The 14,185-nt window shown below is 42.2% G+C and overlaps 1 protein-coding gene across 2 annotated transcripts in view; it reads left to right on the top strand.

Annotated features, from left to right (window-relative positions):
* The window catches only part of grk4 (G protein-coupled receptor kinase 4), a 38,685-nt gene extending 26,216 nt beyond the window's left edge, over positions 1–12,469 (top strand). The window contains exons 8-16 of one of the 2 annotated variants that reach the window (XM_070926464.1): positions 26–166; positions 4,443–4,633; positions 6,253–6,290; positions 6,720–6,809; positions 7,029–7,237; positions 9,485–9,622; positions 10,421–10,558; positions 10,890–11,067; positions 12,267–12,469. In XM_070926464.1, coding sequence (XP_070782565.1) covers positions 26–166; positions 4,443–4,633; positions 6,253–6,290; positions 6,720–6,809; positions 7,029–7,237; positions 9,485–9,622; positions 10,421–10,558; positions 10,890–11,066 — 1,122 coding nt within the window. In that variant the 3' untranslated portion in view covers position 11,067; positions 12,267–12,469. The remainder of the gene's footprint in view (positions 1–25; positions 167–4,442; positions 4,634–6,252; positions 6,291–6,719; positions 6,810–7,028; positions 7,238–9,484; positions 9,623–10,420; positions 10,559–10,889; positions 11,068–12,266) is intronic. The other variant, XM_070926463.1, reaches the window with a different exon arrangement.
* Positions 12,470–14,185: the final 1,716 nt, after the last annotated feature.

The following is a 14,185-nucleotide window of genomic DNA, read 5'->3' on the forward strand; positions in this document are numbered from 1 at the left end:
TGTTTCCTCGCTGCTTGTTTTCCAGGTTTGTGCCTGCCAAGTACGTGCCACCGGTAAGATGTACGCCTGTAAAAAGCTGGAAAAGAAACGAGTGAAGAAAAGAAAAGGTGAAGCAATGGCACTAAACGAAAAACGCATTTTAGAAAAAGTTAACAGTAGTTTTGTAGTAAGTACTACCTTTTTCTTATTCAACCTTTCAACAGAATTGTACCTGTTTTGTTTGTCTGTCTGTGTGTGTTTGTGTGAGTGTGTGTGAGAGCATTGTTTGTCGTGGCCCCAGGATCCTGCAAATGAAATTGAACAGCGTGTTTGCAAAGGCTGCCGATCAGCTGTTCAAGGCAGTAGCTGCGACTTGAGCTCTGTTTGTTTAATGACGTCCACGCCAGGTGGACCGGCTTGCGAGTCGCAGTGGAAAGAAACATGACGGGATAAAACCCACAAAAATAATAAGCCGCATGACAATGTGGTTGCAGGTGACGGTAACAGTTCAACTGGCCGGCTTGCATGTGCATCAGCAATGGAAGCCAAATCTAAATTCATTTTGGTAACAAACCTGCTATTTTGCCTGTGCAAACGCGCCAAATTTGATTTCATTTGGATCATACTGTCGGCCTTTAATCATCTGTGAATGTATTCTAAAATGTGATCTCTTTTGCTGCCATATGATTTTTTTTATGATGTTTTTCTATGTTCTTGATGGTGTTTAGTGGTGTTTAAACCTCAAAGATACAGATTGATAGTTATATATTTGGGTACTTTTTGACAGGTATGTGTCATAGATTGCGAGGGAAAATAACTGATGGATGGATTCATTTAATTGTCATTCTACACACAATCAGCTGAACACCAAACCAAGGACATGATAAGGACAGCTGTGTTATTAATCCTATTTACAGTGACCCTCAAAACTGACAGTTTCATCTAGATTCCTGTAAGTGTCAAAGTACTTACGACTTGACTGGAGGCCAAAACAATTGTTTGGACCTGATTTAGAACAAAACGCATCTAACCAACTGAAACATGCCTGTCAGCGCAGTGAAATTTAAGGAACTGTCAGCTTTCAGAGACCATTCTGAGGAAGCGCCAATGTGTAGAACAATGTGTAAACAACTTCATACAAGCATTGCAGGTTCCGTCACCAGGAAGTGATATTAAAACTGTTCTTCCTGGTCGTCTAACCAAACTTGTTTGGTAAGATACTGTATGGTGCTTTGGCTAGAACACCAAAAAATGCCGAAAAACTCAAAAGGGCTTCAATACCCTCTAAAGACATCTCATCTCATTCCTTCAGCTCATTGTTTCGCCCCTTATGAGCCAACTACGTTGAATTTTGCGGCACAATTTAAGATTCATAATCGAGCAACAGCATGTAGAAGAAAGTAGTACAGTGTCCTGGTTGGAGCATGTGTGCCAGCCCCCCCCAAAAAAAAAAAATCATTACCCTGCCACTACCACCATGCCTCAAGCTCTTAATGGTGGCGTTGCTCTTGGCTGATTTTCCTATGGAGGATTTTCATAAATTGAGCCATAGTCATGAGTAAGCGGTGGTTTTTGGCCGGTGCTGTAATGCCAAGCTTGAACGCTTTTTTAGGGAGTCACCTAGCTTTTCATTTCTTCCATGCTGCACCAAAGTACTGAGGGGCAGAAATTTACAGCTGACAGGCCATTAACATGTAAGATGATACATTATAGGAACAGTTCAAGACCTCAAAGGGAGATGTCGGTAATGTCTATGGGTCATAAATTATATATAAGAGAGATGTTAGAAAAATGCATACAACGCACAACTTCCATTTAACTTCTATGAGGGCGGTGCTTGAAATACACCTGAGATAAGGAACTTTGTTAGCTGGTATTTTCTGTAATAAAACACAGGAATTTGTCGGTTCACAAATTTTGAAATCTCTCACCATCTCCACTACTTCTACCTCTCACTGTGTACATGTTCCTGGTGTGTCGGTCTGTTTTTTTATTTTTTATTTTTATCAACACTCCTTGAATATAAAAATGCTTGAATTTTAATCATCCTTGGCTACGCATGTTGACATCAGGAGTCCAAACGCAGATGGAAAACCAATGATGCGTGCTTCTCTTTCCATTTCGTCCAACTGTACGCACAAAAACATCTCAGGTGCTCGGGCAGGAAAAGAAAACTTAGCTTTGGCTCCGTGTTGTGTTTCTCTAAAAAAAAAAAAAGAAGATTGTTCCAAAGACAAGAAAATTACAGCAAGTGCTCGTTTAACATTCTTGGCACATGGCGAGGAGTGGCTAGGGGGATAAGCATGTTCATTTCAGGTCTGTGGGTCTGTGTGCAATGTGTACTTTGTATATGTGTACATACTGTAGAACACGGTGTTCTGCTGTTTAACTGTACAGAACTGTGATATTGACCTGTCGTACAGTAACCTGGACTGTAAGGGAGCACAGCCTCAAAGCCTCTCTGTGTCCTCCATTTGAAGCTAATGGTTGTGTTTGAGTTGTGTACTACGTGTTGGATTAGTCGGTTTCTGATGCAGGTTTCTGATGCAGCGTGAGCTATGTTGTGCGTCCTTGTTTTGAGTGAGTCATGGCAGAAGCATGTGTATGATCATGCATGCGTACACACACACACACACACACACACACACACACACACACACACACACAAAGGCTGGAGTGGGCTTGTTACAGAACCTCAGACTTGCAGCTCTTGTCACCTGGGATTGGCACATTGTGTGTGTGTGTGTGTGTGTGTGTGTGTGTGTGTGTGTGTGTGTGTGTGTGTGTGTGTGTGTGTGTGTGTGTGTGTGTGTGTGTGTGTGTGTGTGTGTGTGTGTGTGTGCTCTGTGCTGCAGGCAGAACTGATGACTCTTCATGTGCCTCTCTACCTACGAGAGCAGCTCTGTTGCCTAGCAACACTGACCAAACAGCAGTAGCAAGGAGAAGAGTCAAGTGCTCTCTCAAACCCCTCATTTTTCTCTCTCTCACTATTCTTCTTTACCTTTTTTGATCAGTGCATCATACTATTAGTCAATACACACCGCTAGCTTACTGTATATTTTAACTAATAACACATCCACATGTTCAGTGTGTGGGTGTGTATGTGAGACACGGGGCAGGGTGACCCTGTAATAGAGTCTCCAGCAGGTGAGACTGAGGTAGAGCTGCCTCACTCTGATGCAGATTTGGCTGGCAGGGGTCTGAAATGTTCTGATATGGATGCCAATACGATAAAGCTGTTAAAGAATTGAAACAGTCCGGTTTCTCGTTAAGTGTTGTCGTAATACATATTTTCTAAAATATAACACCTTCAAAGATTAATTATGGGATCATAGGATCAAATAGTGATTTTTAGATTTGGTTTAAATATCTGACCAAGCGAACACCAACTTTCACTAACTGTCCGGTCCATCATTACCTGAGAGGATTAAACTCCAGATGGAGGCAAAGCGGATGCTGGGTTGTTATGATTCACGTCCTTTTGAGAGTGAAGTCATTTCAAGTAAGCCGATTGCCTTGGGTTTTCTTCATTTCTGTGATTTTATTGCATTAGCATGGATATCGGGCTTTAGTGGAAATTTTGATAGCACAATTGAAATACTTTCAGCTCCTTTCATTATTGGGAGTTTTTTTGGATATCTTTTTATAGTGTTGTATACATTTTAAAGACTCTGCTGCTAATGAATAATCATGATTTTTGGAACCGTGCATAAGGCGGTTTGCTTTGGCTAGTACACGTGTGTGTGTGTGGTTATGTGTGTGTGTGTGTGTGTGATGACTCTTCATGTGGTTGTGTGTGTGTGTGTGTGTATGTAATGACTCTTCATGTGGTTGTGTGTGTGTGTGTGTGTGTGTGTGTGTGTGTGTGTGTGTGTGTGTTTAGGGCACAGTATGTAAATGTGTGTGTTCTTCACTTCACCCCATAAGAATTTTTCACATCCCCTCTTGTGGTCTGTCTCTGACTACATAGTCCGGAGCAGATGGGATTCCTCCTGATGGCAGCAACATCCTGCTGCTTGTACACAACAGCGCATGCACACACTATAACCTGCGTGTCACTGACCCACGGGGGGGAGGAAGGAGGAGGGGAGAGAGGGGAGCCTGGTGGGAATGAAGGGAGAAAAGAGAGATAGATGGTGGGATTAGAGGGAAAGGACATGAGGCAATGGAGTGCGGAGTGGAGATGAAGCTTCTGGTTTTCTTTATCTGTGATGTATCTCTCTTTGTTTGTCTTTGTGTACATTCCATCTGGGATAATGGATGATTATTTGGGGCAAACAAACCAAATGAAACAATCATGTTCCTCTAGCCACCCTGTCTCTTACCACTGCTCCCCCCTTCTTCTTCCTTCTTCTTCCTCCTTCTCCCCCCTTTCTCTCCTCATGCCCTCTTCAACACCGGCTCCTTGACTGGTCCCTCACCTCCCTCGTTACCACTTCCCCCAAATTTGCCTCCCCCTCCAGGTTAGTCTAGCATATGCCTATGAGACCAAGGATGCTCTGTGTCTGGTGTTGACCATAATGAATGGCGGAGACTTAAAGTTCCACATCTACAACATGGGCAACTCGGGCTTCGACGAGCAGAGGGCCATCTTCTACGCTGCTGAGATCTGCTGTGGCCTTGAGGACCTGCACCGTGAGAGGATAGTCTACAGGTTAGGTCACAAGGGGGGCCAGATAGGGGTCACATGGGGGGCAGGTGTACACGGGGAATGAAGGTATCTTTTCATGATAGTATTTCTGTTTAGAAGATTAGAAGATACTGTAGGCGGGCCATCGTTACTGTCCCCCAAAAATGATCCATGTTGCCATATAGGACAGCATTAAGCCTAGAGGATTTTTAACATTTTGAGTTTTGAGGATCTTTGCTCTGAGGACTAATGTTGTGCGGTTTACAGCCCTAGATGTGCTGGCCTGTAAAGGGACACTCCACCGATTTTACACATGAAGTTCAGTTTACTTGTCATGAGAAGCACTACTTACCCTGTAAAACCCTGTTGTATGATGTCTTTTGTAGCTCAGAAGAAACCTGTCGGAAGTTTGAGAAAATAACCCTGATGTTATCACAGTGATGTCATCGGGGTCACCACAGATTAGGAGTTTGAAATAAGTGGGTTTTTACCAGGCAGTGAGGGTCTCATGAAAGATGCTACCCAGTTGCATCATGGGAAACGTAGGATCTGAGATTTTGGAGCTCGGCCCATACTAAGAGCTAAAAGTCAGGATATGTCGGCCTCTGCTGCTTGGATTTTGACCATTCCATTCCTTTTTTAAATCTGTCCCCAAACTTTATTGAAGTGCAGGAGTAAATTGGTGGAATACCCCTTTAACCCAAAGACAATTGACAAACCTCTCACCAGTGCAAGAGATCTAAAGTGGATCTAAAACAAACCATAGACTGACTGCATGTCCGACCATTTGTCCCAGCTCTGGTGTCCTTCCCTGTAAGAGTGTTTGCAGTCGTGTAAGATCAGGACGAGTGCAGTCCTGGATGATGACGTGACACTGGATTAATGGTGTACTGATTTCCATGAGGTGTCATGCACCTGTCACATTTAATGGAGCCTCAGAGTAATGCTAACATAAACACTGATGTTCTTAGAGGACAAAGGCACCCACATACACAATGGCCCATGTAGTCATATAAACACAGTGTTCCTTGATCTCTTCATGTGTTACAGTAAACTTCACAGTTGACTTTGTGGTTGAGGTTGGCATTGGTTAATAGAGTGCCCCAGTTTTTGAATTTTAAAGCTATTATAATAAATGATAAACTTTTTTGTATTTCACTTTTAAGTTAGATAAGACAATGATTTGGCTTAAAAGAGCCTTAAAATACGGTAAAATAACAATGTGGCACTTTGATTAAAAAGACTCATATAAATATAAATGAGTTTTTAGATGAGATTTATAAAAAGACACTGACTTTACGACCCTAAAATCCAGTGAGGAAGCTCTGTTGTAACACTGTTGAGACCAGGAGTATTACTCAGTACAATACAACGCATGATAACAAATAAAGCAAATAAAGATATGTGTGCAGATAAGCCATCTATTAATCCACATGAAAGATTGTAGAAGCTGAAGAACAGGAAGGACACGGGCAATAAAAGACAATGAAATGTCAACAGAATGACAAGTTAATAAAGGATACAAATATTTATCCAGGATTTTATTGTTATATCCTCTTACTCAAATATAAGTTCGATTTTGATACAAGCACAATATCAGCGGAATGACTCCCTAATGTGTTCTTTTTTTAATTTTCTCGCAGGGATTTGAAACCTGAAAACATCCTTCTGGATGATCGTGGTATGTTCCAATGTTTTTTTCTTTCTTTCTTATTGTTCAGTTCAAGCCGGAGTTGGTTAATATGTGGGCACACTTCTTGGCTAGAGAATATCATTTGTTTTCCTCAGTTCTTTTGATGTAACCCTTACCTCACAAGGCACAAGACAAACAAGCAGTTTGTAGCTAGTCCACTTTATAACAGGCTGAAAAGTCATCTCTTCAAGTTCTTCACATCACGCTCTCTCCTCTGAGTCATACTCCCAAATCATCTATTCTCTCTAACATGGTCTTATATAGAAAGAGAGGAAAATCCTCCATGTCTCTCTTAAGCTCGTACTTGCCTTATTCCATTTCTTTCACTCTTCTGTCATAAAAAAGTGTACATTTTTATTACATAATGTACATTCAGCACGATCTCACTTTGATGATTGATCTGCGGTTCTTGTTTAGGACACATCCGAATTTCAGACCTGGGCCTTGCTGTTCAAATCCCTGAAGGAGAGACGATACGAGGGAGAGTGGGCACTGTTGGATACATGGGTAAGAACTCTTCTACCTCCTTTTTTAGTCAAGCCTTTCATCCTTCTTTACTAAAACCACTGCAGCCTTTCCTTTACCTTCTCAGCTTTCTACCCCTCCTTATCAACTTCATTGACTGTCTCATATCTACTTGATTCAGATTGTAAACCCCTCTGTCAGCTTTCCTGTTTGAAAACCTGGAACTGACCTTCCTTTCCTCACTCCTCATCCCCGCCTCAGCTCCCGAGGTGATCCAGAACGAGAGCTACACCGTCAGCCCGGACTGGTGGGGGCTGGGCTGCCTGATCTTTGAGATGATACAGGGCCAGTCGCCCTTCCGCAAGCGCAAGGAGCGTGTCAAGCGGGAGGAGGTGGACAGACGAGTGCGCGAGGACCAGGAGGAGTACTCTGATAAGTTCTCAGAGGAGGCGAAGGACATCTGCAGACAGGTGAGAGTGAGGAGCTGGAGGTGACAGATGGCTGTGGGATCAGGAAAAGGGTGGAAGAGGAGGGAAAAGTACAAAGGGAGGAGAACACATGAACAAAATCCGTTGAGATTAGTGGCAAATAAGGACATGGATGGATGTGGCTGAAGGGATGGAGGAATGGGAGGAGGATACAGTAAAAATATTGTCAAACCACTTTAGATCAGTATATACATGAAACTTCAACTTCATGTCGTGATGAATTACATGAACAGCTTTATATTACTACAGTAACGGCCTTTATTAATAGAGGCAGCCTCAATAGGGGAGCACCTTTTATGTTCTGCCACTCACTTAGTAGAGACAGTGACACAAGAAAAGCAGAAGTTGCACAGTGAAATATTAGAAACAACGCTGTGTGATTGGCAGTATTTCATTGCAAAGAACATGATATCTTTTCCTCTTGTGGAAAAACAGGGTTTCTTGAAACACATTTTATTTAATTAGTTGATTTAGTAGCTTCTGGTTTGTTTAGAAATAAAAAACATTTCTGAAAAAGTTATACTTATCGTAATATAAGATGCAGATTTTTACAATGAGGCATGTGTTACAAGAGATGAAACGAGATGTTTGGCAATCTAAATGTTGTCTTATATCATTGACTAGCTATATGTTGTAATTCTATTTCAAGAATAGATAATAATAATAATGTATATAGCATGATCATTTTGGCCAAGATCCATCTATCCATTTTTTTTAGTATATCCACTTGTCCTGTTCAGGGTTGTGTGGAGTTAATCCCAGCATGCACTTGGTGAGAGACAATCCAAGATAATCATACTATACATTTTTTATATCTCCACTCCACTATGAATGTTTTTTTTAATACACCTTATTTCTAAACATATGTAGTTTAAGCTGTAAACACAACACTGACAAATTATGGCAAACCTGTTGATAAACTGTTGCATAGTTACACATCCAGCTGATGCGGAGCAAAATTTGCATTTATTTTGAGTCGTATATTTCTGATGAGCTGACGAATGCAAGTCCAATAATTAAATTCCTTACTCTGTTTTTGGTCTCCAACTTCTTCTGAGAAAAATATCTGGCTCTTTAGCTGCTAGATGCTCCACTATGTTCACCAGCTAAGCTAGTAGCTAACTTTGGTTAACTTTGGTGCGGGACAGGTAGCATGCAGTGGGTTCATCAGAGGCTTTTGGCTGAAAACGACACAGATGAGAGCAGTGAGACTCAATCCAAACAGGAAATTTGGGCTGTAAAACCAAAACAATGAGCTGAAAGACGCTTAATTGCTCCGTAGAGCTGAGGGGAAGAGTTGGCTGATAAGTTTGTCACTATGTTGATATATATTAATATGAAAATATTGATTAGTGCAGGTTTAAGGAGATCGGTTGTCTTTCGCCTCTTGTCCTCCATGATCTCACTAGTCTGTGCTCAAAGAGGGAGCCACTGAGCTGTTCTGCCTCTGAGCAGGAGGGGACGTTTATTTGTGTGACGCGGTGGAACATTCTGACCCGAGGTTCAGAGGATTCAAAGACTCCCCAGGGAGAGGAGGAGTGGGGAGGGGGGGGGGGGGTTCAGCAAGAAATAGGAGAAAGATAATAAGGAAGGGGAGAGAATGCGGGAGGTGGGGAAACAGACTCTGCCATGAGATGGCTATTATCATAGGCCAAAATAGACAAGTGATCCGAGTTGTCAAGAGCAGAGAGTGAGAGTGAGAGTCTGCTTTGTTGATTGTGAAAGCCACCAGCTTTTGGGTGACAACAGGGCCAGTCAGAGTGTCCACTAGTAGCCAAACCACTAAACAGCACTCATCCACTTCAGAGGCCTGCTGGACTGTAGGTGGTGTGGTGGTAATGTTATCCAGAAGCTCTCATAGAGACAGCGATGGCGCTCTCTAATTCTATCCATGATGGTGCTGCATTAACCCCTGAGTGTATGGATTTGTGTTGCTCTTTATTAGATTACGTGGGGTCAGATGCAAAAAGTCAAGAGGATTACATGTACGTCCATGTGTGTGCTTTGTGTACATTGAACTAGAGGGATTAGTCATAAAACTGTCAGGAGTTATCCAACATCACAGGATGTGAGAACTGGGCTTAAGTACAAGTCTGTTTTATGAGAAATTTGAAATACATTAAGCTGTGATTTGTCAGACAAAGTCGTGTGGGTTAACACACTCCTCTTTAGAGAGCTGCAATGTTTAAGCCTCTTCTGCCTCTTCCTCTTCTTCCTTCTGCGTGTCAGCTCCTGTCTAAGGACCCCAAGGAGCGACTGGGTTGTCAGGGTCGAGGGGCCATAGAGGTCAAGCAGCACCCCATCTTCAGAAACATCAACTTCAAACGGCTGGAGGCCAACATACTGGACCCTCCCTTCAGCCCTGATGTAAGAACAGCACACACACACACACACACACACACACACACACACACACACACTCGCAGTGCATACAGGCTCGATTCACAGCTTGTAGCCTGAAACCTCGGCGAGCTGCAGATCAGCATACAGGAAATACCATTGTCACAAGTAAACAAACACTTCCAGTATAAGCTAGTTATCATGGTAGCTAGTGTGGGTGGTGAGAAGCAGGCGTGTGATTTCAGTGTCGTCATTTGAAATCCCAAACAGGCTGACAAAATGGAAAACGTGCTTTCTATAGCAGTTAAAGCAGAGTTGTCCTGTTGTATGGTTTTAATGAACAGTAGATGGCTGTGGTCATAGTAGGAAACTCATGTGTGAATATGTATAAATATGGAGTGTAATACAGATCACTACACTGGATGAATGTAGTTCAACCCAACATCACTGTAAGCTTTTATTGTGTGCTGGACTACTCATAGATTTTTTTGCCTATGACAACAAGGCTGTTCATAGAGAGAATCATTACATTTCCAGTGTTATAAATAGCCTGAGTGAGAGAGAGGGACTGACCTGAGAGGTTAAATCAATAGTAGATAGTGTTATCTGCCTTTTCTATTTTGGGTTCTTCAGGTCAGTAGGGCCGCTCTGAGGCAAACAGAGCAGCAAAGAGTCCTCAGGCGTGTGAAGATTTCCGTGTTATTTAAATAACCATCTGACTTTTAAGTATTTCAGGTTTAGTATTCCCCCTTTCATCCAAAAATATTTAGACTTTTCACAGTTGTCTCTTTTGTCTCCGCCACTGTTTCTGTCTCTCTCTCTCAGCCTCGGGCCGTGTACTGTAAAGACGTCCTGGACATTGAGCAGTTCTCCACTGTCAAAGGCGTGAACCTTGACCCCACAGACGATGACTTCTACCACAAGTTTGTCACAGGCAGTGTCTCCATCCCGTGGCAGAACGAGGTACTGCAGGCTCAGGCCACACTGAGATGATGTCATCGCTTAGTCCCACAACAGACAGATACAACGCAGTACAGCACTGGGGACACAGGAACACCTGTATTAATGGAGAATACCTTCCTTTAAGAGTAATGTAGAGGAATGAGTAGATGTAAATGCTTTTAAATGTGAATATGCCAATGTCTGTGAATGAGGCAAGTTACTGAATATGTATGAGACCTAAACAGCTACCTGTGGAGAGGGGGTTGTGTTATAAAGAAATGGTACCCACATTTTTTGTAGAACCAAACTCTTTAGGAAGGATAGATCACTTGAACTCTCGTCCTTTTTGTAGATGATTGAGATGGAGTGCTTCAAAGAAATCAACGTCTATGAGACTGACGGGACGCTGTGCTCGGACCTGGACGTGAACCGGCCTAATCCTCCACCAAAGAGAGGCTTCTTCTACCGCCTGTTCAGAAGAGAGGCAAGTGCTAGTGCTCCGCCAACTGTCCGAGGGGGTGGGGGCTAAGGTACTTGCTCTCTTCCTTCTTTCTTTCCTTCCTTGTTTTTCCAGGCCTTGTCCAAACTCAACGTGTTGAAAACGTTGCCCCTGAGCCCCTGTGAAGTTAAAATGTTCAATCGGTTGTTTCCAGTTATGTCATTCCAAGTCTAAGTTGGTTAGAATAAGGCCTCTCTTGTTCCTTTTCTCTGAACAGTCCCCTGTTCATCACTTTGCATATTCTTTTCTCTATTTGTTGCTCTGCCACGTTGTCTCAGAGGGTCTGACATGAGGAAGCTTTTCTTGTGGGAAGACTTGATATCAAGGTTTGCTTTTAAGATACAGTGACACATATCACAAGAGGTTGAAAAAAAAAAGTGGGTCAAACATCTTTTATTGGTTGCAGGAGCTACTCAACTAACATATTTCCGCTATCTGTCACCTGTTCTTTATTACAGAGGCCTTTTCATTTTGTTCTGTACTTTCCTTGAATTCAAGGGCGAAACAGGGGGACCCCCCCTCCCGTTTTCAAAATCCTCCTTTTGGTCCGGCACACTTTTATAGTGTGATCTCTTAGTGGTTAAATGCAGATAAGATGATAAGCGAGGAGTCGACACAAAAATGTCAATATGCTCATCTGAGTCACCTTCAATTATCACCATGTGCTCACAGCAATAAGCCTCACAGGAAGCAGGGAGTGCTTAGTGGCCGTTTTTTGCCCTGCGTTGTACATGCAGCCTGCCCCATCTTATTGGTGGAGACTGTTGGAGTTGTATTCATCCTGCAGGCACTGCTCACTACTACCTCTGCATGTTTTTTAGGTTAAAGAAAAAATTAAGGCAGCCCTTCATAGTAAAGATGCAAATACATTACAAACATTATCAGGTCTCTATCAAGGAAGCTACACATCATTTGATGAAGTACATTAATAAATTAAATGTATTAGTACATTAAAAAGGCAGATTTACATGGTATTTGTAGTTTTCTTTGTTACCTTTTTATTATGGAAAGCACAATAACCAGTTTTATCACAATTTGCTGCCAAACCTAAACCTCTTGCTTCTGCTGCATGTCTTATGTTCACAATTTTGTGTTTGAGTGCTGGACATCAGCGTGGGCACTACAGAAATACCTCTCGGGAGAACGTGACGTCATCTTGCACATGTGAGATGGCGTAGTGATGACAGTTGCTAATGTTAGTGATATATCCTCACTTTTGGTCCTCCCCAGGTCTGTTTTAAGAGCGGTTACAGTGACGACGAGATTGAAGAGCCCTCGCGACTTTAAACCACTCCCTCCACCTGCCTCCTCCTCCCCCATGCCCCTTCGCCGCTGAACTTCACCACAAACTCCAACCGAGCGCAAATCTTAGGAACTCAGTGAATGTTGACCTGTATTTATGAGCTGTATTAAAAGTGTATTATAATTAAAGAAAAAAGTATGAGTTTAAAGATTTTGTACATTTGTACTTGAATTTATGTCTAGATGTATATTTTCACTAAAGGTTGTATTGTACAAAAAGCCATAAAAGTACCACTTGAATGCATACATTACATTTTTATTTCCTTTTTCTTTTCTTTTGGACTGAGTATGGATAATGTGTTGTTGGGGAGTCTTTTTTAAGAAGCACAGTACCAGTAGTCTTTTTATTTTTTCTCAATGTAGCATAAGGCCTTTTTGTTTTTACATGTGCTATATGTTTGTCATTGATTTGGCCAACGTGACGTGTTGTTCGCACATCAGATCCACCTGGTCCCAAACTAACCCTCAGCCTCCGCACCCTTCAAAGCCTCAAGGTAGATCTGAATGAAACGCATAGATCCAAATGATATGGGGGGGAAATAAATCCAGTCTAACGTTGTTATGTGTTGATGCCATGCTGCTTCAGCCCGCCCATATGTTTCCCAGATCTCCACCTTGCCCCCCTTTTGATTAAAGTTGGTTTGGAAGTGATAATCCTTCCCTCAGCCCAGTTAAACAGGCTGCACTGGACTGGATGACGTGTGTAGTAAACCGTCTTCTAGGTGCCTGTACCAACTCAATTCTAGCAGAGATGGAATGGATTTATTCCTGACAATCTTTAAGTAAGCATGTGCAACAATAAGTATCTTTTAAAATACAAAGGAAATATTTCGGAGGCTTTTTTCCTTAATACAAGGCCTGATAATTATCATTCCTGGACCTCTCCAAAAATCTCTCATGAGCTGCAAAAGGCTCAAAACATTAATTTCAGATGCCAGACAGTGTTTCCTTCGGGAGCACAGCTGTCAAAGTCAAAGTCTGTTACATTATTCACTCAGGCAAAACAGTTTTGGGTGATTTTATCTTTCTTTATTCCTCATCTTTTTTTTTTGTACTACCTGGCTTTCTTTTGTTGTTTTTTTTTTTCTTTTAACGTGTCCAGTTATTATAAACATGTTTCATGTGCAGAGCAGAAATCCTTTCCCTTGAACTATCCTAGTAATTTGCCACCCATATTTTTAGTATACCAGAAAGCCTAGGGACTGGAGAGCGAGTTGGAACATAGACACAGATGATGATGATGAGGATGATGGCAACCGTATCAGAGATCTGACCTGCAGCTGACAAGGGCTTCAACTAGATAGCAAATTGCTGTTGCATCAAACTAACTTCCATTGATTCAGCTGTCAGCAGCTATTAGCCTCTGCGCTGAGTCAAGATACAGCCTGCTTCGGCCTCTGTGCCCATTGATCATAGATCGCACGATGCCCGACAGCCACATATCCTGCTAGTAGACCTTCAGTTAGATCCCGTGGCTTTAGCTGTGTTTGTACTAGATGAAAATAACATTTCTTAATCGTAATAGCACCCACCTTTTAACTATTCCATTGAGATCCTGTATGTTGTTCTCTCACAGCAATGACAGTTGCTTGTATGTGTGTAGACGAGGAGGAATAATGTGCAAACTCCTGCCTGCAGAGTTACCATCATCCGTGTATAGGAACACTCGACCACTTTGCAGAGCCACAGTTGTTGTGCACTTTTGTTTCATCATAGAGGTGTTTTCCTTCTAAGTGAACCAATCATGAACAAATACATATTCTGTACATTTCCCCACATGTTCAAATCAGGATTCATTATGTTCTCTATTCGTTTGTTCTCATTGGCATTTCAGAGGCATTTGAAGC

The sequence above is a fragment of the Enoplosus armatus genome, chromosome 2 (genome assembly GCF_043641665.1).
Source record: "Enoplosus armatus isolate fEnoArm2 chromosome 2, fEnoArm2.hap1, whole genome shotgun sequence".
NCBI lineage: Eukaryota > Metazoa > Chordata > Actinopteri > Centrarchiformes > Enoplosidae > Enoplosus > Enoplosus armatus.